Source organism: Oncorhynchus nerka, linkage group LG9b (assembly GCF_034236695.1).
Source record: "Oncorhynchus nerka isolate Pitt River linkage group LG9b, Oner_Uvic_2.0, whole genome shotgun sequence".
Classification (NCBI taxonomy): Eukaryota; Metazoa; Chordata; class Actinopteri; order Salmoniformes; family Salmonidae; genus Oncorhynchus; species Oncorhynchus nerka.
In genome coordinates, this window is record NC_088424.1 from 46239621 (window position 1) to 46260425 (window position 20805).

General features: G+C 44.1%; 1 protein-coding gene across 3 annotated transcripts in view; it reads right to left on the reverse strand.

The window, feature by feature from the left end:
* LOC115114788 (CTD small phosphatase-like protein) overlaps positions 1-20576 on the reverse strand; it is a 49840-nt gene extending 29264 nt beyond the window's left edge. Inside the window, exon 1 of one of the 3 annotated variants that reach the window (XM_029643289.2) lies at positions 19869-20559. In XM_029643289.2, coding sequence (XP_029499149.1) covers positions 19869-19944 — 76 coding nt within the window. In that variant the 5' untranslated portion in view covers positions 19945-20559. Of the gene's footprint in view, positions 1-19868 lie in introns of all 3 variants that reach the window. The other 2 variants (XM_029643291.2, XM_029643290.2) reach the window with 2 other exon arrangements.
* Positions 20577-20805: the final 229 nt, after the last annotated feature.

A 20805-nucleotide genomic window follows, 5' to 3' on the forward strand; every position in this document is an offset into this window, starting at 1 on the left:
ACGTGCGTCGCAGTCCAGACTCGTGGGTGGGTTTGTGGTTGTTGACACATCATAACTGTGTGCTTGTGTAAGATTTGGGATGTCCTTCCCCTGGTCCACACAGACCAGTCTCGATGTGCTTCCCCTGGTCCACACAGACCAGTCCCGATGTCCTTCCCCTGGTCCACACAGACCAGTCCCGATGTCCTTCCCCTGGTCCACACAGACCAGTCCCGATGTCCTTCCCCTGGTCCACACAGACCAGTCCCGATGTGCTTCCCCTGGTCCACACAGACCAGTCCATGTCTTCCCCTGGACCCCCGATGTCTTCCCCTGGTCCAAGACCAGTCCCGATGTGCTTCCCTGGTCCACACAGACCAGTCCCGATGTGCTTCCCTGGTCCACACAGACCAGTCCTTCCCCTGGTCCACACAGACCAGTCCCGATGTCTTCCCTGGTCCACACAGACCAGTCCCGATGTCTTCCCCTGGTCCACACAGACCAGTCCCGGTGTCTTTCCCCTGGTCCACACAGACCAGTCCCGATGTGACCAGTCCCGGTGGGTCCACACAGACCAGTCCTTCCCCTGGTCCACACAGACCAGTCCCGATGTGCTTCCCCTGGTCCACACAGACCAGTCCTTCCCCTGGTGTGACCAGTCCCAGTGTCCTTCCCCTGGTCCACACAGACCAGTCCCGGTGTCTTTCCCCTGGTCCACACAGACCAGTCCCGATGTGCTTCCCCTGGTCCACACAGACCAGTCCCGGTGTGCTTCCCCTGGTCCACACAGACCAGTCCCGATGTGCTTCCCCTGGTCCACACAGACCAGTCCCGATGTGCTTCCCCTGGTCCACACAGACCAGTCTCGGTGTGTAATCTAAATGACAGTGAATGTAAGGAGTAGGCTACCTATGCAGTGTTGTTGAAGTATCCAAATCAACATAAGAACACAAGGGCCTATTTAAAACATGGCTAGTCATTATTAGCCTGGTTCTGTATGGAATACAGGCATATTATGGGACACAGGCCATGTCAATATCTTTATTTTAATGTTATACACAGTACCAGTCAAAAGTTTGGACACAGCTACTCATTCAAGGGTTTTCTTATTTTCTACATTGTAGAATAATAGTGAAGACATCAAAACTATGAAATAACACACATGGAATCACGTAGTAAACAAAGAAGTGTTAAATCTAAATATATTCCATATTTTTGATTCTTCAAAGTAGCCACTCTTTGCCTTGATGACAGCTTTGCACACTCTTGGCATTCTCTCAACCAGCTTCATGAGGTAGTTACCTGGAATGATTTTTAATTAACACGTGTTCCTTGTGAAAAAAAGGGAATTTGTTGAGCCAATCAGTTGTGTTGTGACAACGTAGTGGTGGTATACAGAAGATAGCTCTATTTGGTAATAACAGATTGACTGCAGTACCTCCAGAACTAGCGTTACAGTGTATTTGGAAAGTATTCAGACCTTCACTTTTTCCACATTTTGTTACGTTACAACCTTAGTCTAAAATGGATTAAATAAAGAAATACCTTATTTACATAAGTATTCAGACCCTTTGCTATGAGACTCTAAATTGAGCTCAGGTGCATCCTGTTTCCATTGATCATCCTTGAGATGTTTCTACAACTTGATTGGAGTCCACCGGTGGTAAATTCAATTGATTGGACATGATTTGGAAAGGCTCACACCTGTCAATATAAGGTTCCACAGTTGACAGTGTTAGAGCAAAAACCAAGCCATGAGGTTGAAGGAATTGTCCGTAGAGCTCCAAGACAGGATTGTGTCGAGGCACAGATCTGGGGAAGGGTACCAAAACATTTCTGCAGCATTGAAGGTCCCTAAGAAAACAGTGGCCTCCATCAATCTTAAAATGGAAGGAATTTGGAACCACCTAGACTCTTCCGAGAGCTGGCCGACCGGCCAAACTGAGCATTCAGGGGAGAAGGGCCTTGGGCAGGGAGGTGACCAAGAACCCGATGGTCACTCTCTGACAGAGCTCCAGAGGTCAAATCGAACATTAATTGTCACATGCTCCAAATACAACAAGTGTAGACTACCGTGAAATGCTTACTTACAAGCCCTTAACCAACAGTGTAGTTGAAGAAGAGTCCTCTGTGGAGATGGGAAAACCTTCCAGAAGGACAACCATCTCTGCAGCACTCCACCAAATCATGCCTTCATGGCGTCACGTCTGGAGGAATCCAGGCACGACTCATCACCTGGCCAATACCATCCCTATGGTGAAGCATAGTGGTGGCAGCATCATGCTGTGGGGATGTTTTTCAGTGACATGGACTGGGAGACTAGTCAGGATCGAAGGAAAGATGAATGGAGCAGTGTACAGAGAGATCCATGATGAAAACCGGCTCCAGAGCGCTCAGGACCTCAGACTTCCAACAGGACCATGATCCTAAGCACACGGCCAAGACAACGCAGGAGTGGCTTCAGGACAAGTCTCAGAATGTACTTGAGCAGCCCAGCCAGAGCCTGGACTTGAACCCGATCTAACATCTCTGGAGAGACCTGAAAATAGCTGTGCCAAACTTGTAGCGTCATATGCAAGAAGAATCGAGACTGTAATCGCTGCCAAAGGTGCTTCAACAAAGTACTGAGTAAAGGGTCCGAATATTCATGTAAATATGATTTAAGTCTTTTTATTACACATTAACAAAAAAAATATTTTAAAAGTATTTTTACTGTTTTATTATGTGTAGATTTGTTCCCACCATCAATGCAATACATTTTAGAATAAGGCTGTACCGTAACAAAATGTGGAAAAAGTCAACGGGTCTGAATACTTTCCGAAGGCACTGTATGTACCCCCACCACCACCACAAACAGTCTAAATCCTGTTTTTCATTAAATGTTATGATATTTGGATGAATCCAGGTCAAAGTATGATGACTAAAGTTTGATCAAAGCGACCGTTGGTTCTACATCGATAAAGTTTGATCAAAGCGACCGTTGGTTCTACATCGATAAAGTTTGATCAAAACGACCGTTGGTTCAACATCGATAAAGTTTGACCAAAACAACCGTTGGTTCTACATCGATAAAGTTTGATCAAAACGACCGTTGGTTCAACATCGATAAAGTTTGACCAAAACGACCATTGGTTCTACATCGATCGACCGTTGGTTCTACATCGATAAAGTTTGATCAAAGCGACCGTTGGTTCTACATCGATAAAGTTTGACCAAAGCGACCATTGGTTCAACATCGATAAAGTTTGATCAAAGTGATCATGAAGAACAAAATGGGGGGGGGGGTCAGCCAAAACTCTGCCACAGTTGTCATGTCAACACATTTTGTCAACAATGCTGAGAACTTCATTACAAAAGACATGCCAAATGGGAGATTAATAAAATAATTGACATAATTGATGCAATTTCGATTGTTGTTGGAGTTGCTTTGTGTAATTTGATTGAGATGATTTGACGGTAACACTGCTCACCGCATCCAAGCTGCTTGACATAGGTGTTTCAAAGAGCTGTCAGTCAAGGTGAGCTCATGAATATACGCTCCCCGCCCACTCAGCATGTCTTCCCAAACTTGCTGGTAGTTAGCCATGAGAGAAAAAGTACTTTCTAAAATGTAGCATTTCTATCCCCCAAAAAAATGATTATGTTTTAGTCACAAAAAGGTTATTTTACATGGAAATCAGAATAACTGTTCGGGATCTTTAAAATGTCACTCTGCACTGCGTCCCTGTCTAATATCAGAGTTGTGTAATACCATCATGCTGAGACTATGGGGCTAGTCAAGTCTGGCCAAAAATAGTCAACAACGGCAGTATTACCTGGAAGAACTGTAAGGATAATGGCAACGACATAATAATAAGAATCAAATATACCCCAGCTGTAGGGCTCCCGAGTGGCACTGCATCTCAGTGCTAGAGGCATCACTACAAACCCTGGTTCAATTCCAGGCTCTATCACAAACGGCAGTGATTGGGAGTCCCATACGGCGGCGCACAATTGACCCAACGTCGTCCGCGTTTGGCGGGGTCATTGTAAATAAGAATGTGTTCTTAATTGACTTGCCTTGTTATATAAAGGTTAAATACAACAAAATTCCCTTTCCCAGTCTGATAAACCCAGCACCATACCCCAGTCCCCTAGCACCATGCCCCAGCACCATACCCCAGTCCCCTAGCACCATACCCCAGCACCATACCCCAGTCCCCTAGCACCATACCCCAGCACCATACCCCAGTCCCCTAGCACCATACCCCAGTCCCCTAGCACCATACCCCAGCCCCATACCATACCCCACCATACCCCAGTCCCCTAGCACCATACCCCAGTCCCTAGCACCATACCCCAGCCCCTAGCACCATACCCCAGCACCATACCCCAGTCCCCTAGCACCATACCCCAGTCCCCTAGCACCATACCCCAGCCCCCTAGCACCATGCCCCCTAGCACCATACCCCAGCCCCTAGCACCATACCCCAGTCCCCTAGCACCATACCCCAGCCCCTAGCACCATACCCCAGCCCCTAGCACCATACCCCAGCCCCCTAGCACCATACCCCAGCCCCTAGCACCATACCCCAGCCCCCTAGCACCATACCCCAGCCCCTAGCACCATACCCCAGCACCATACCCCAGCCCCCAGCACCATACCCCAGCCCCTAGCACCATACCCCAGCCCCCAGCACCATACCCCAGCCCCCAGCACCATACCCCAGCCCCCAGCACCATACCCCAGCCCCCTAGCGACATACCCCAGCCCCTAGCACCATACCCCAGTCCCCTAGCACCATACCCCAGCCCCTAGCACCATATAGCACCATACCCCAGCCCCCTAGCACCATACCCCAGCCCCTAGCACCATACCCCAGTCCCCTAGCACCATACCCCAGCCCCTAGCACCATATAGCACCATACCCCAGCCCCTAGCACCATACCCCAGTCCCCTAGCACCATACCCCAGCACCATACCCCAGTCCCCTAGCACCATACCCCAGCCCCTAGCACCATACCCCAGCCCCTAGCACCATACCCCAGTCCCCTAGCACCATACCCCAGCCCCTAGCACCATACCCCAGTCCCCTAGCACCATACCCCAGCACCATACCCCAGTCCCCTAGCACCATACCCCAGCCCCCTAGCACCATACCCCAGCCCCCTAGCACCATACCCCAGTCCCCTAGCACCATACCCCAGTCCCCTAGCACCATACCCCAGCCCCTAGCACCATACCCCAGCCCCCTAGCACCATACCCCAGCCCCTAGCACCATACCCCAGCCCCTAGCACCATACCCCAGTCCCCTAGCACCATACCCCAGCCCCCTAGCACCATACCCCAGTCCCCTAGCACCATACCCCAGTCCCCTAGCACCATACCCCAGTCCCCTAGCACCATACCCCAGCCCCCTAGCACCATACCCCAGCCCCTAGCACCATACCCCAGCCCCTAGCACCATACCCCAGTCCCCTAGCACCATACCCCAGCCCCCTAGCACCATACCCCATTCCCCTAGCACCATACCCCAGCACCATACCCCAGTCCCCTAGCACCATACCCCAGTCCCCTAGCACCATACCCCAGTCCCCTAGCACCATACCCCAGCCCCCTAGCACCATACCCCAGCCCCTAGCACCATACCCCAGCCCCTAGCACCATACCCCAGTCCCCTAGCACCATACCCCAGCACCATACCCCAGTCCCCTAGCACCATACCCCAGTCCCCTAGCACCATACCCCAGCCCTCTAGCACCATACCCCAGTCCCCTAGCACCATACCCCAGCCCCCTAGCACCATACCCCAGCCCCTAGCACCATATAGCACCATACCCCAGCCCCCTAGCACCATACCCCAGCACCATACCCCAGTCCCCTAGCACCATACCCCAGTCCCCTAGCACCATACCCCAGTCCCCTAGCACCATACCCCAGTCCCCTAGCACCATACCCCAGTCCCCTAGCACCATACCCCAGCCCCTAGCACCATACCCCAGCCCCTAGCACCATACCCCAGCCCCTAGCACCATACCCCCCCTAGCCCCATACCCCCAGTCCCCTAGCACCATACCCCAGCCCCTACCCCAGTCCCCTAGCACCATACCCCAGCCCCAGCACCATACCCCAGTCCCCTAGCACCATACCCCAGCCCCTAGCACCATACCCCAGTCCCCTAGCACCATACCCCAGCCCCAGCACCATACCCCAGTCCCCTAGCACCATACCCCAGCACCATACCCCAGTCCCCTAGCACCATACCCCAGTCCCCTAGCACCATACCCCAGCCCCTAGCACCATACCCCAGCCCCTAGCACCATACCCCAGTCCCCTAGCACCATACCCCAGCACCATACCCCAGCCCCCTAGCACCATATAGCACCATACCCCAGCCCCTAGCACCATACCCCAGCCCCTAGCACCATACCCCAGCCCCTAGCACCATACCCCCTAGCACCATACCCCAGTCCCTAGCACCATACCCCAGCCCCTAGCACCATACCCCAGCCCCTCGCACCATACCCCAGCACCATACCCCAGCACCATACCCCAGTCCCCTAGCACCATACCCCAGTCCCCTAGCACCATACCCCAGCCCCTAGCACCACACCCCAGCCCCCTAGCACCATACCCCAGCACCATACCCCAGTCCCCTAGCACCATACCCCAGCCCCTAGCACCATACCCCAGCCCCCTAGCACCATACCCCAGCCCCTAGCACCATACCCCAGCCCCCTAGCACCATACCCCAGCCCCTAGCACCATACCCCAGTCCCCTAGCACCATACCCCAGCCCCTAGCACCATACCCCAGTCCCCTAGCACCATACCCCAGCCCCTAGCACCATACCCCAGCCCCTAGCACCATACCCCAGCACCAACAGGATACCCCAGCCCCTAGACCACACCCCAGCCAGCCTGGCAGGCATACCCCAGCCCCTTTAACAGTGGCTGTAGCAGACAGAGAACAGAACCACTACCCCAGTCCCCTAGTAGTAGACAGAGAACAGATGGACTGAGGCCAAGCCCCTGGCCCATTCCCCAGTCCCCTGGTGCTTCTTCAGCCATTAACTTTAGTCTACTTTATTCATGTTAGCTTACTAACCAAGACTAAAAAAATACTACTTGGGATGTGCATCACAGTCAAATCAACTGCTTGAAAAGGTAAGAAAATTACATTTTATATAGTGAGGCACTCATTGGTACAATTCAACACGAGGAGATATATTTCTCATGCATGTGAAATCTTAACCTCAGATACAAAAGTTAGAAATCAGACATAGCCTAGTCAACACAGGGGACAACAATCCCTTCACTCCAGGGTGGGCAAACATATGGCCCTGCAGCACCATTTGACTCAAAACATGTCATATATATTAAATATTTTCTAGGGGTAGAAAAATGACCCCAGTATACTATTAAATGACTCAAACCAAATTTAAACTATGTCCCCTGTGTATAAATAATAATTGACCCTTTTAACACCCCTGCCCTATGCCCTGCCTCTGCCAGATGTTCCATACCCCAGTCCTTCTGTCCAGATTTTCACCAAACGGACAGCCCTGTAGTTACCAGATACAATCCCCTAGTTGCAATGTTAATGTTTGCGTTGGCACCATACCCCTGTCCCCTGTGACTCATTCAGTGCAGAGAGAGAGCACCAACCGAGAGCGAGCATGGGTGGAGCACCATATGTTGGATCAGAGAGAGAACCCCAGTCCCCTAAGCAGAACCACAAACACAGCCCCTGAGCAGCATCACTGACTCCTTTCAGTCCCCTGGCACCATACCAACCACGGAGCACCATCTCCCAGCCCCCCTCTCCACCAGCCCCAGCACCAACAGGATAGTTAGCCATGGGGAGTTAGTGTCATCCCAGCCAGCCTGGCAGGAGCAGCAGGGCCTGCTTTAACACCTGGCTGCAGAGTCTAAGATGAACAGAAGGACACTTGTGTTGACGTTAGCCAGTCAGACTTGGAACTGAGGCATCAAATGACCCAATTCTGTGTCCTGACAGTTGGTCTGGGTGATTCTTTAACTAATTTAATCTACTTTATTCATGTTAGCACTAACACAAGACTAAAACAAAACTACTTGGGATCACTTCCTCCAGTCAAATCAACTGGTTGAAAACTCGTAAGAAAATTACATTTTATATAGTGAGGCACTCATTGGTACAATTCAAACACACTGATATTATTTCTCAATAGCATGGCTCTAAATTAATTTTTAAAATATAGATACAAAAAATTAGAAACAAATACAATGTAGGAACCCCAGAGGAATAAGATCCCTTAAATCCATTGGGATAGAGCAAACATATGAATTTTGCTAATTTTGAAGGACATTGACCCTAGAAACAAACATGTAATACTGTAAATATTAATATATTATAAAAAAATGTTGATACGTATACTATTGAAATTAGTCATTTGTAGCATGTAAGTTTTCAATATTGGTACAAACTGATGTCTGCAAATAAGTGTGGTTTATATTCATGTTTAACACCCCTGCTCTTTGCCCTGCCTCTGCCAGATTATTTCTGTCAAGTCTCTTCTGTGCCAGATTTTCAAACAGAACGGGGAGAGGGGACATCTCTGCCTTGCCCCTTTCTAAAGCAATTTCATCAGATAATGTATTATGTTAATCTTTGCTTTAGGACATTTATAAAATACTTTTCTAAAATGTATTATTTCAGATGCGAAGAGGAAAACCGAAAGCTTCCAAAGTTTTAGAATAAATTGGAATTCAAGACAGGCAAAGGCCTTGAAGGATTAACAGCCAACCATAAATACATATCTTGTTTTATAGCATTGTATTAAAACAGAGCTATTTTTTAAACCCTGTTTAATTTATATGACAACCACTGGAAGACTTCCCATTCTCCCTTTTGTTATTATTTTATTGTCACAAGCCTTCAACTGGGTTTGTAAACAGCTTTCTGGGTTTTAATATAATTGAAATAACTGTGTCATCTGAACAAGGAACCACTGAATTGAGTGATGAAATAGGGCCTGCTTTGTCACAAATTGTTTCATATCTAGAATTCTATGGCAAAGCAGTCAGGTCTTTTCTTACTTCAGTCAGACTTTTTAACTGATAATATCATTCAAATGATCTCTGTTTTCTGTGATGTTTTGTCTCTGATAATTGCTTCAGGGTTGATATATTTAACTAAGCAATTAATTTGAATCGACATTCTTTAAAAAAATAATTACTCTCAGAATTAAAAGGAAAGTTTGACATCTTCCTTAGTCTGAAGGTGGTTTTAACCTTCAGACTTAAAATTTATCATTTGACCCAGGGATTTGAAAAATTCCAAAGAGAAAATCAGTCAATATGAAGACACAAACACATCCCAGATATTTTTCATTGTAATGTTTTCAAAGGATAAAGCTAAGAACATTTTAAAACTTCATATTTTAGAACACTAAACAATTACGGAAGAAAATGTTACTGTTTAGACAAGAACCAATAAGATTGTTTAAAATTCAACTCCATCCATTGATAGCTTTTCAGAATTTTTGCTATTTTGATCCACATGGAAAACTAAAAACATAGAAACTATAAATGACTTGGTTATAATAAATAGTATTTCCATGACAAAATTAAAAAGCAACTTTGGACTGAGGAATGTAGATATTTTCAAATATATGAAACTTAGTTTTGTAAAGAAATGTTGATTTGAAATCTTTTGGACATCAGAGTAACCTTGAGGGAAAAAGTGCAACCATGATGTTGTTTACAACGGTACTGTGAAGCCTTTCTTGACTAAAATTGCAAACATTATTATTTGGAAGGAAAAAATAATCTGCCAAATTGCACAGTGGTCCAAAATAATTTCATCAGATAATGTTTATGTGTATATCTTTTGCTTTAACATTTCTAAAGATACCCTTCTCAAATGTCAAATTGCAGATGAGCAGACACTACTAAAAACAGGAGTATCAATGAAAATGATTCTGGATTATGTTCTGTTTGTCAAAGGCTGCATTGTCGTACCACTGGCAGCATTTTAGCCAAAGAATGTTATACTAGCTGTCTAGTCTTTTATAAATGTACAATAAGCATAAAAACACAATTATAAGGGGCGGCAGGGTAGCCTAGTGGTTAGAGTTGGACTAGTAACCGGAAGGTTGCAAGTTCAAACCCCGAGCTGACAAGGTACAAATCTGTCGTTCTGCAGTTAACCCACTGTTCCTAGGCCGTTTTGAAAATAAGAATTTGTTCTTAACTGACTTGCCTAGTTAAATAAAGGTAAAATAAATAAAATAAGTGAATTTGAAACTTCTTCTCTTTCTGAGAAATAAGATAGGCCATTTTGATCTGAACAAAGTGGAAGGCTTAGCATTCTATGGGAAAGCAGTCCAGGTGCTTTTCAAACAGTTGCAGACAGACAGAAGGGTGTGTTCATAACTATTCAACTATACTTTGTTAGCTAGCATATAGATCCAAGTTGGCTAAAGTTTAAATATAAAAATTAGCTGGCTACTTACTTGGACGTGGGCTTGTTCTTGAGAGATTGTTAATGAGACCTGTGTTCATGTTCTAGAATACCTACAATAAGTTAGTAATTATTAGTGAATGTGCAAGGTTCTGGTTACAATTCTAACCAAGGACTTGATAGCCAGATCAGTGATTATTGCAACAACAACAATAAAAAAGCAGGTTAAACTATTGATAAAATAATAAAATTATTAGTGGGTCTCATGGTTGTAGAAGGCTTATATTTAGCCTAGGTATAATTTCACACGCCCTGAATTCATTATCGCTGACTGTTTGAAATGCAGTACATTTGACCTTTAAAATGTACAACAAAGCTTATTTAGATAAAACATTTATAAAAAATAAAATTGAGAGTCAGACATAAATTTGAAAAAAATTTAAAAAATTGGCCATATCGCCCAGCCCTAACTGAACTGCATCATATCCCATTCTCTGCTGTAATGATTTATGCCAACTGTGTGTGTGTGTGTGAACAAAACTAACCTAGTTATGTTAGCAATTTCCACTTGGCTGTCAGACCAACAACATGCATTCTTTCTTAGGAGGAAGGAAGGAGCCGACAGTAATTGGTCTGAGCTGCGCTAGGCTAATCATCGCTAATGAGATTACAACAAAGCCACACTCATCTAATGAAACCTGAACGACTAAGGTCATTAGTAAAAAGGCTTTAGGCCCTCAGTTTAACAAACACAGGTCCTTCATATTAGGCCTATGGCAGCATCTCAAATGGCACCACATTTCCTATATAGTGCACTACTTTTGACCGGGGCTATTTGAATAGGATGACATTTGGGATTCAGCCTCTCACTCCTTGCTGGTGGGTCTTTTTCTGGTGGATAGCAGATTATAGGTCCATCTGTCATTGGGCTTCAGTGATTGGTTGACACAGGTCAAAGTGCATGACCTTTCCCAGACTGGCCACACCTTCACACTTTGGCCCCATGACCCTACTTGACCTTGTTTGGCTCCTTTTGGAATTTATTGCACAGAAGAGCAATAGCTGAGAACTGGAAAATGTGTGGGTCTGCCCAGCCAGTGTTTCCTAGGGACAGAGAGATACCAGCATCGCGATAATCGTTAGTATCTTGGCAAAGAAACAAAACAGAAAGCGGATTCACCTTCGATAGGAAAACAGCCTCTTTTACGCTGCTGCTACTCTCCGACTATGCATAGATAAACACTTTAACTCTACCTACATGTAAATATTACCTCGACTAACCTGTCCCACCGACTCTGTACCGGTACCCCTGTATATAGCCTCCACATTGACTCTGTACCGGTACCCCTGTATATAGCCTCCACATTGACTCTGTACCGGTACCCCCCTGTATATAGCCTCCACATTGACTCTGTACCGGTACCCCCTGTATATAGCCTCCACATTGACTCTGACTCTGTATATAGCCTCCACATTGACTCTGTACCGGTACCCCCTGTATATAGCCTCCACATTGACTCTGTACCGGTACCCCCTGTATATAGCCTCCACATTGACTCTGCACCGGTACCCCCTGTATATAGCCTCGCTACTGTTATTTTACTGCTGCTATTTAATTGTTATTTTTATTTCTTATCTATTTTTTTTACCTAACACTTATTTTTCTTAAAACTGTATTGTTGGTTAACGGCTTGTAAGTAAGCATTTCACTGTAAGGTTGTATTCGGCACATGTGACAAATAAAATGTGATTTGATACTGGCCCCATGTGGACTCCAATGCTTCCCACAGTTGCGTCAAGGTCGCTGTGTTACCTTTGGGTGGTGGACCATTCATGACACACCCAGGAAACTGTTGAGCGTGAAAACCCCGGCAGTGTTGATGTTCTTGACACAAACTAGTGCACCTGGCACCTATTACCATACCCCCTGTTCAAAAGCAGTTAAATCTTGCCTTGCCCGTTCACAAATAGATTGTGTAGATAATAGATTGTGTAGGCCTGTCTCAAAGCTTAAAAATGCCTTATTAAACCAGCCTCCTTCCCTTCATCTAACCTGACTGAAATGGATTTAACAAGTGACATCAATAAGGGATAGCTTTCACCAGGATTTACCTGGTCAGTTTCTCATGGAAAGACCAGGTGTTCCTAATGTTTTGTGCACTCAGTGTATTTTCCAAGCTATAACACACAATATTTTATATACAGCAGGTTTTTAAAGGATCACAGAGTGGTCCGCGTCGTGTTAAAATCTTAGCCACGAGGGGGAAAAAAATGCTGCAATAATGGTATCGTCACAGCCCTAGCATTTCTCCTAACATTGTATAGAAGGGAGTGAGGCAGTACTGGTCTATCCAATACTACACCTAAACCTCAATTGATAAATACCACAATCAATCACCCCCAGCCTTGTAGTAATTCTCAAAAAACAGTCACCATCCTATTCCTTTATCAAACCTCTGTCCGTATTATACTGACTTATAAAAGCTCCATCATCTACTTCAATAGCCTCAACAGTCCAGGTAGCTAGAATCAGACCAGGAAAAGACCTGCGGTGGTCATCGTTCTGGTTCAACATTTCCTGCTAGCTTCAGGGATCTGACTGGTACTGATACACACCAGATACTGGTACTGATAGTGTCTGAATGACCCAGGAAACCCAGTCACCACACACTGTAAATGTTACAGTGGCAGCCAACGGGACTGGAAGGGAACACAATGCCACAAGAGGTTTAACTTTATGACGCTTTAATCCACTGACATGCTGACAATGAGTGATTGATGTCACGAGGGCTTATGCAGTAAGTGTGCAAAAGGAATGCAATGAAGACGGAATGGATTGACTTGTTCACAGTTGGTGCCAACCTGTTGGTGCCAACCTGCAAAGTAGGTTTAGGCTCGATGTTGAGTACTTTATGGGTCTGTTCAGGGATATTTAGTCCTAGGCCTACACCAGACAGGCAGTGGGGGTGCCACCACGATGTGTTCAGCAGCCATCGGAGACACAATACGCCGAATCACACACTGAAGCATTGGCCTTAGGGCAATTCCACGTTAACTGAGTGATGCTTAGTCTCAAGCTATTTTTTTACTTTAAAAATGGATGCCAAACCAAAAACAATAATTGCAACGTTTAAACACCATACAAACGCTATGCACAAGGACTACGTTGAATAACTTCCACAGAGAATTTTAGTGCAGATGCAAAGTTTGGTAACAGAATGGTAAGTTTGTGTTGTTTGGGCTGTCAGTCTGTTACCAAACTTTCCATCTGCACTGTTCAAGTAAATGTGTTTTTGTAAAATTTTATGGAAATTGTTAATAAAAATTAAGTTTTTTTTAAAAAGTCACTGTTACCATGGAATTGACCCTTACCATAAAATATTCTGTCATTACCTCAGGCTATTCAGAAAGATGGACCTTAAGAGGGACATGAAGTGACCTAACAACTTGCAAAGTTAGTGTGTGGAGATAACATTTTCAATAGCTATCAGACACCGAACACCCTGAATCACATACTTGATTTATTTATGCTATCCAGTGCAGTTTGGCAATTCACTCAAATTATTGGCATTAACTCGCTTATTTTGAACGATATACCTTAGCAGGGTCATGGAGTGACCTAGCCTAAACAGCTGAAGAGCAGACATGGGTCCAGCTACACATGGAGAGACCTAGTCTAACAGCAGACATGGGTCCAGCTACACATGGAGAGACTTAGTCTAACAGCAGACATGGGTCCAGCTACACATGGAGTGACGTAGTCTAACAGCAGCCATATAGGTCCAGCTACACATGGAGAGACTTAGTCTAACAGCAGCCATATAGGTCCAGCTACACATGGAGAGACCTAGTCTAACAGCAGCCATATAGGTCCAGCTACACATGGAGAGACCTAGTCTAACAGCAGCCATATAGGTCCAGCTACACATGGAGAGACCTAGTCTAACAGCAGCCATATAGGTCCAGCTACACATGGAGTGACCTAGTCTAACAGCTGTAGAGCAGACGTGGGTCCAGCTACACATGGAGTGACCTAGTCTAACAGCTGTAGAGCAGCCATATAGGTCCAGCTACACATGGAGTGACCTAGTCTAACAGCTGTAGAGCAGACATATAGGTCCAGCTACACATGGAGTGACCTAGTCTACCAGCTGTAGAGCAGACATATACAGTTGAAGTCAGAAGTTCATACACCTCGGCCAAATACATTTAAACTCCTTCACAATTCCTGACATTTAATCCTAGTAAAAATGTCCTGTCTTAGGTCAGTTACTATCACCACTTTATTTTAAGAATGTGAAATATCAGAATAATAGCAGAGAGAATGAATAATTTCAGCTTTTATTTATTTTATCACATTCCCAGTGGGTCAGAAGTTTACATACACTCAATTAGTATTTGGTAGCATTGCCTTTAAATTGTTTAACTTGGGTCAAACGTTTCAGGTAGCCTTCCACAAGCTTCCCACAATAAGTTGGGTGATTTTTGGCCCATTCCTCACGACAGAGCTGGTCTGGTGTAACTGAGTCAGGTTTGTAGCCCTCCTTGCTCGCACACGCTTTTTCAGTTCTGCCCACAAATGTTCTATGTGGTTGAGGTCAGGGCTTTGTGATGGCCACTCCAATACATTGACTGTGTTGTCCTTAAGCCATTTTGCCACAACATTGGAAGTATGCTTGGGGTCATTGTACATTTGGAAGACCCATTTGCGACCAAGCTTTAACTTCCTGACTGATATCTTGAGATGTTGCTTCAATATATCCACATAGTTTTCCTCCCTCATGATGCCATCTATTTTGTGAAGTGCACCAATCCCTCCTGCAGCAAAGCACCCCCACAACATGATGCTGCCACCCCCGTGCTTCACGGTTGGGATGGTGTTCTTTGGCTTGCAAGCCTCCCCCAATTTCCTCCAAACATAACAATGGTCATTATGGCTAAACAGTTATATTTTTGTTTCATCAGCCCAGAGGACATTTCTCCAAAAAGTGCGATCTTTGTCCCCATGTGCAGTTGCAAACCGTAGTCTGGCTTTTTTATGGCGGTTTTGGAGCAGTGGTTTCTTCCTTGCTGAGCGGCCTTTCAGGTTGTCAAAATAGGACTTGTTTTACTGTGGATAAAGATACTTTTGTACCAGTTTCCTCCAGCATCTTCACAGGGTTCTTTGCTGTTGTTCTGGGATTGATTTGCACTTTTCACATCAAAGTACGTTCATCTCTAGGAGACAGATAGAGTCTCCTCCCTGCGCGGTATGACGGCTACGTGGTCCCATGGTGGTTATACTTGTGTACTATTGTTTGTACAGATGAACGTGGTACATTCAGGCGTTTGTCAATTGCTCCCAAAGGATGAACCAGACTTGTGGAGGTCTACCAATTTTTTTGAGGTCTTGGCTGATTTGTTTTGATGTTCCCATGATGTCAAGCAAAGAGGCAGTGAGTTTGAAGATTGGCTTGAAATACATCCACAGGTACACCTCCAATTGACTCAAATGATGTCAATTAGCCTATCAGAAGCTTCTAAAGCCATGACATCATTTTCTGGAATTTTCCAAACTGTTTAAAGGCACAGTCAACTTAGTGTATGTAAACTTCTGACCCACTGGAATTGTGACACAGTGAATTATAAGTGAAATAATCTGTAAACAATTGTTGGAAAAATCACTTGTGTCATGCACAACGTAGATGTCCTAACCGACTTGCCAAAACTATAGTTTGTTAACAAGAAATTTGTGGAGTGGTTAAAAAACAAGTATTCATGACTCCAACCTAAGTGTATGTAAACTTCCGACTTCAACTGGAGGTCCAGCTGTACATGGAGTGACTTAGTTTAACAGCTGAAGAGCAGCCATATAGGTCAGCTATATATTAAACTCTGATGGAAACAAGACACCTCTTTATGCGAGTAGTGATATTGCGAAGCCTGTTGTATCGGTGTGTGTGTTTCTGTGTCAGTGTTTCAATAGTTGCCAAACGCCCTGATTTGGAAAAGATCCCCTCTGTATGCCTGTCAATTGACACCTAGCCTCTTTCAAAACCTCTTTGGTTGATATATAGTGTAGCTACTGTGACATTCATGTTTTGGCAAGCTCCCTCTGGTTCTCTGAAATTAACCAGCCTTTAAGGTGACCTGTATCAGAGTTACATTAGTACTCTGCCCATGACGTAAACAGTAGTGGAAAACAGTGGAGGAAATTGCTTGTTATGAGTACAGCATGTTACTTGAATGTGGCAGGACCGGGCCAAGAATCATGCCGCAATGGCACAAACTCCAGGAAAAACCTGACAGGCATACCAGTTAAAACTGTTTGTTTGTTTGCTTATTTGAATCCCCATTAGCTTTTGCAGCAGCTATTCTTGCTGGGGTCCAGAACAACAACAAAAAACATGACAAATAAAACACTGATAGACAAGGACAGTCACACAAATGTAAAATATATCAATATACAAACCATACTACAACAACAAACATAGTGCGTGTTGGAGTGTGTCTGTCCACTCACAGTCCCCACCGTTCTATGAGATGTTGTTTAAACTGTTTTTTATGATTTTTTTAAAAGGTATTTTTGCCGTTTGCTGAGGAAATGGAATGCAATCATGGCTCTGTATAATACTGTGCATTGATGTGAATCCGTTTTGGAATTGGTGACTGTGAAGAGACCCCTGGTGGCATGTCTTGGGCCAGCTGCAGCTTTGCCAGGTCTTTCTTTGCTGCCCTAGACCATGTTACCGGACAGTGATCAGGATGGGACAAGACCAGAGCCGGAACAACTAGTACAGTTAATTTGTATCAAAAACAAAAAACACATATATATATATATATATTTATAAACAGACATACCCCTCCCCCATCTTCACAACTTTGTCAATAGGACTTGCCCATGATAAGTGACAACTCAGTGTTATAATTAAGAGTTTACCTTTCTCAACGGTCCCACACTTTATGTACAACTTCAGTTGAGGTTTAGGTCTTAGAGAATTTTTTTAAATCGAAAACAATGCTTTTAGTGTGTGTGTGTGTGCGCACGCGAGTGTGTGAAAAAGGAGTGGGGCTCACTGCAAACTCTAGAAAACAGATCGCTAACTAGTTAGAGTACTGCATTACCTCCAAGTCCACCTAGCTGTTTAATTAGCTAGATAGCTAAAATAAGTGGGCAACGTTAGCTAGCAAGTCATCTCCTAGCTCTTAAAATACCTTCTGTCAGGTTTTCATCAGTTCTCTTCAACAAAAATGGTGAAATACAATTCCAACGCTGTGTTTTACATGTTTAGAAATGTCAATAACGTAAATTTCAAACAGATTCCACCACAAAGACCAGAGAGGTTTTCCAATGCCTCGCAAAGAATGGCATCTATTGGAAAAAAAAAAGTTTTTAAAGCAGACATTGAATATCCCTTTGAGCATGGTGAAGTTATTAATTACACTGTGGATGGTGTATCAAAAAAGCCAGTCACTACAAAGACACAGGCGTCCTTACTAATTCAGTTACCAGAGAGGAAGCAAACCGCTTAGGGATTTCACCATGAGGCCAATTATGACTTTAAAACAGTTGGCTCTGAGGATGACAAGAGTGAAAAGGATGCCTGTACAGAATAAAAAATATTCCAAAACATGCATCCTGTTTGCAACAAGGCACTATTTTTTTCTTTGAACCGTTATTTAACTAGGCAAGACAGTTAATAATAAATTCTTATTTAAAATGATGGTCTACCCCGGGCAAACCCGGACGACGCTGTGCCAATTGTGCGCCTCCCTATGGCCTAACGTAATACTACTAAAAATGTGGCAAAGCAATTAGCATTTTGTCCTGAATACAAAGTGTTATGTTTGGGACAAATCCAATACAACACATTACTGAGTACCACTCTCCATATTTCCAAGCATACTGGTGGCTGCATCATGTTATGGGTATGCTTGTAATCTTTAAGGACTGGGGACTTTTTCAGGATAAAAAAGAAACCTAATGGAGCTAAGCAAAATCCTAGAGGAAAACCTGGTTCAGTCTGCTTTCCACCAGACACTGGGAGATGAATTCCCCTTTCAGCAGGACAATAACCTAAAACACAATGCCAAACCTACACTGGGAGATGAATTCCCCTTTCAGCAGGACAATAACCTAAAACACAAGGCCACATCTACACTGGGAGATGAATTCACCTTTCAGCAGGACAATAACCTAAAACACAAGGCCACATCTACACTGGGAGATGAATTCACCTTTCAGCAGAACAATAACCTAAAACACAAGGCCACATCTACACTGGGAGATGAATTCCCCTTTCCGCAGAACAATAACCTAAAACACAAGGCCAAACCTACACTGGGAGATGAATTCCCCTTTCAGCAGGACAATAACCTAAAACACAAGGCCACATCTACACTGGGAGATGAATTCACCTTTCAGCAGAACAATAACCTAAAACACAAGGCCACATCTACACTGGGAGATGAATTCCCCTTTCAGCAGAACAATAACCTAAAACACAAGGCAAAATCTACACTGGAGTTGCTTACCAAGAAGCCAGTGAATGTTGCCGAGTGAGTTTTGACTTAAAAATCTGCTTTAAAATATTTGGCAAGATCTGAAAATTGTTGTCTAGCGATGATCAACAACCAATTTGACCGAGCTTGAAGGATTTAGAAAATAATACAAATTGGCAAATGTTGCACAATCCAGGTGTGGAAAGCTGTTACAGACTTAATAGACTCACAGCTGTAATCGCTGCAAAAGGTGATTCTAACTTGTATTGACTCAGGGGGTTGAGTACTCATCTAATCAAGATATATGCGTTTTTTTACGTATACAAATGTCAGCATTTTTTTCTCCCACTTTGACATTAGAGTATTTTCTGTAGACTGTTGACAAAGAATGACAATTAAATAGATTTTAATCCCACTTTGTAACAGCAACATTTTGGAAAAAAGTCAAGGGGTGTGAATATACTTACTGAAAGGCATTGTATATAGCAGTAGTTTAGTTCTTATTTGTTTTGTTAACTATGGGTCCACATTTGTTTTGTATCTTTCTTAGATCGTTCCGATATAGGTCAGACACTTTAATCCGTATGGGGGGGTGCGCTACTAAAACCGTCCTACGGGATCATTAAGCTATTTGATTTAAAAACGTTCCCTTTATAAAAACATGAAACATAAAATTTGACCTTTCTGCTATTAGCCCATAGAAACACATTGAATAACGTATTGATACATGGAAAAACAGTAATATATATATCTATATTTTAAAAAATGTATCAACAAGGGAGTTTGTTTTAAGGTTGTTAGCGTCTATAAAACGGGATAGATAGTCTTCTCCAATCCAACATCATGTCATTTGTATAATATTGATAATATTGCAACAGTTTCTGACAGCCAGAGCGCTTTCCCCAAAAACCACTGGTGGGTGCTAGTCAACTAGCTACCGTAAAAATCCATCTGGGCTTTTTTCCCCTCTCTCTCTCTTACCTTTTTCCTGATTAAACGAGATAATCTCCTCTTCTTTGGGGTTGGAAACCTGGGTTATTATAGACGTGTGATCCATTGCGACGGATGGTTATTCCTTTGTTGTTGTTTTTTTGTTGGTTCGTTTTAAAATGTTTATTTTACTTGCTTGTCCTAGTCCACAATGGGTAACGTTAGCTGCCTTGCTAGCTGTGTTGAAATGGCAGCCGGGCCCTAAACTAGCTGGACTGAGACGGGACACAGGAGGGGGCAAAATGTAAACTAGCTAGTGGTTTAAAGACAAAATACAACCACTTGTCAATCGCTGGGAATATTCCAATTTAGTAAGCAACATTTAAGAACAATATGGGCAAAACAAACTCCCAACGTTGAACTCAAAAAGAAGAAGAACAAGAAAACGTTGCTAACGTCTGGCTTAGCAACTAGAGCTAGCCTTAAACTGATCAGTGTTCAATTCAACATAATAAAAATAAATAAATAAAAATTGACGTTTTGACTGAAAACAATGAAGAAACGACGATTGAAAAAAAAAAAAAACTCGCTCGCCTCGGTCAAGTTTCAATACGAAAAATGAAACAGTTCCGATAATCCCGTTTCTTGAACTCTCTTCATTTTCAAAAAATAATTGTATCCCCCCTCTATACTCTTTCCAACATGGAGGCGTCGTGTGTATTTGGATCAGAAGCGAGCAGCGCTCAAGTGGGAGGCGGTTTCTAGGAACCCCTCCTCCCACGGATCGAAAATAATACCTCCGTAGCTTTATCAACGTACCAACCTTTAGGGTCAATGATATTTGAGTCACTGCCTTCTGAAATGTTGCAAAACATTTTTTTAATGGTTTGACAGTCTACGATTGTTTAATGGATTGACAGTCTACGAGTCTACATAGTTTCTGCACAATTTTTTTTTTAATGGGGGGGGTTAGATTCCAGGGCAATGC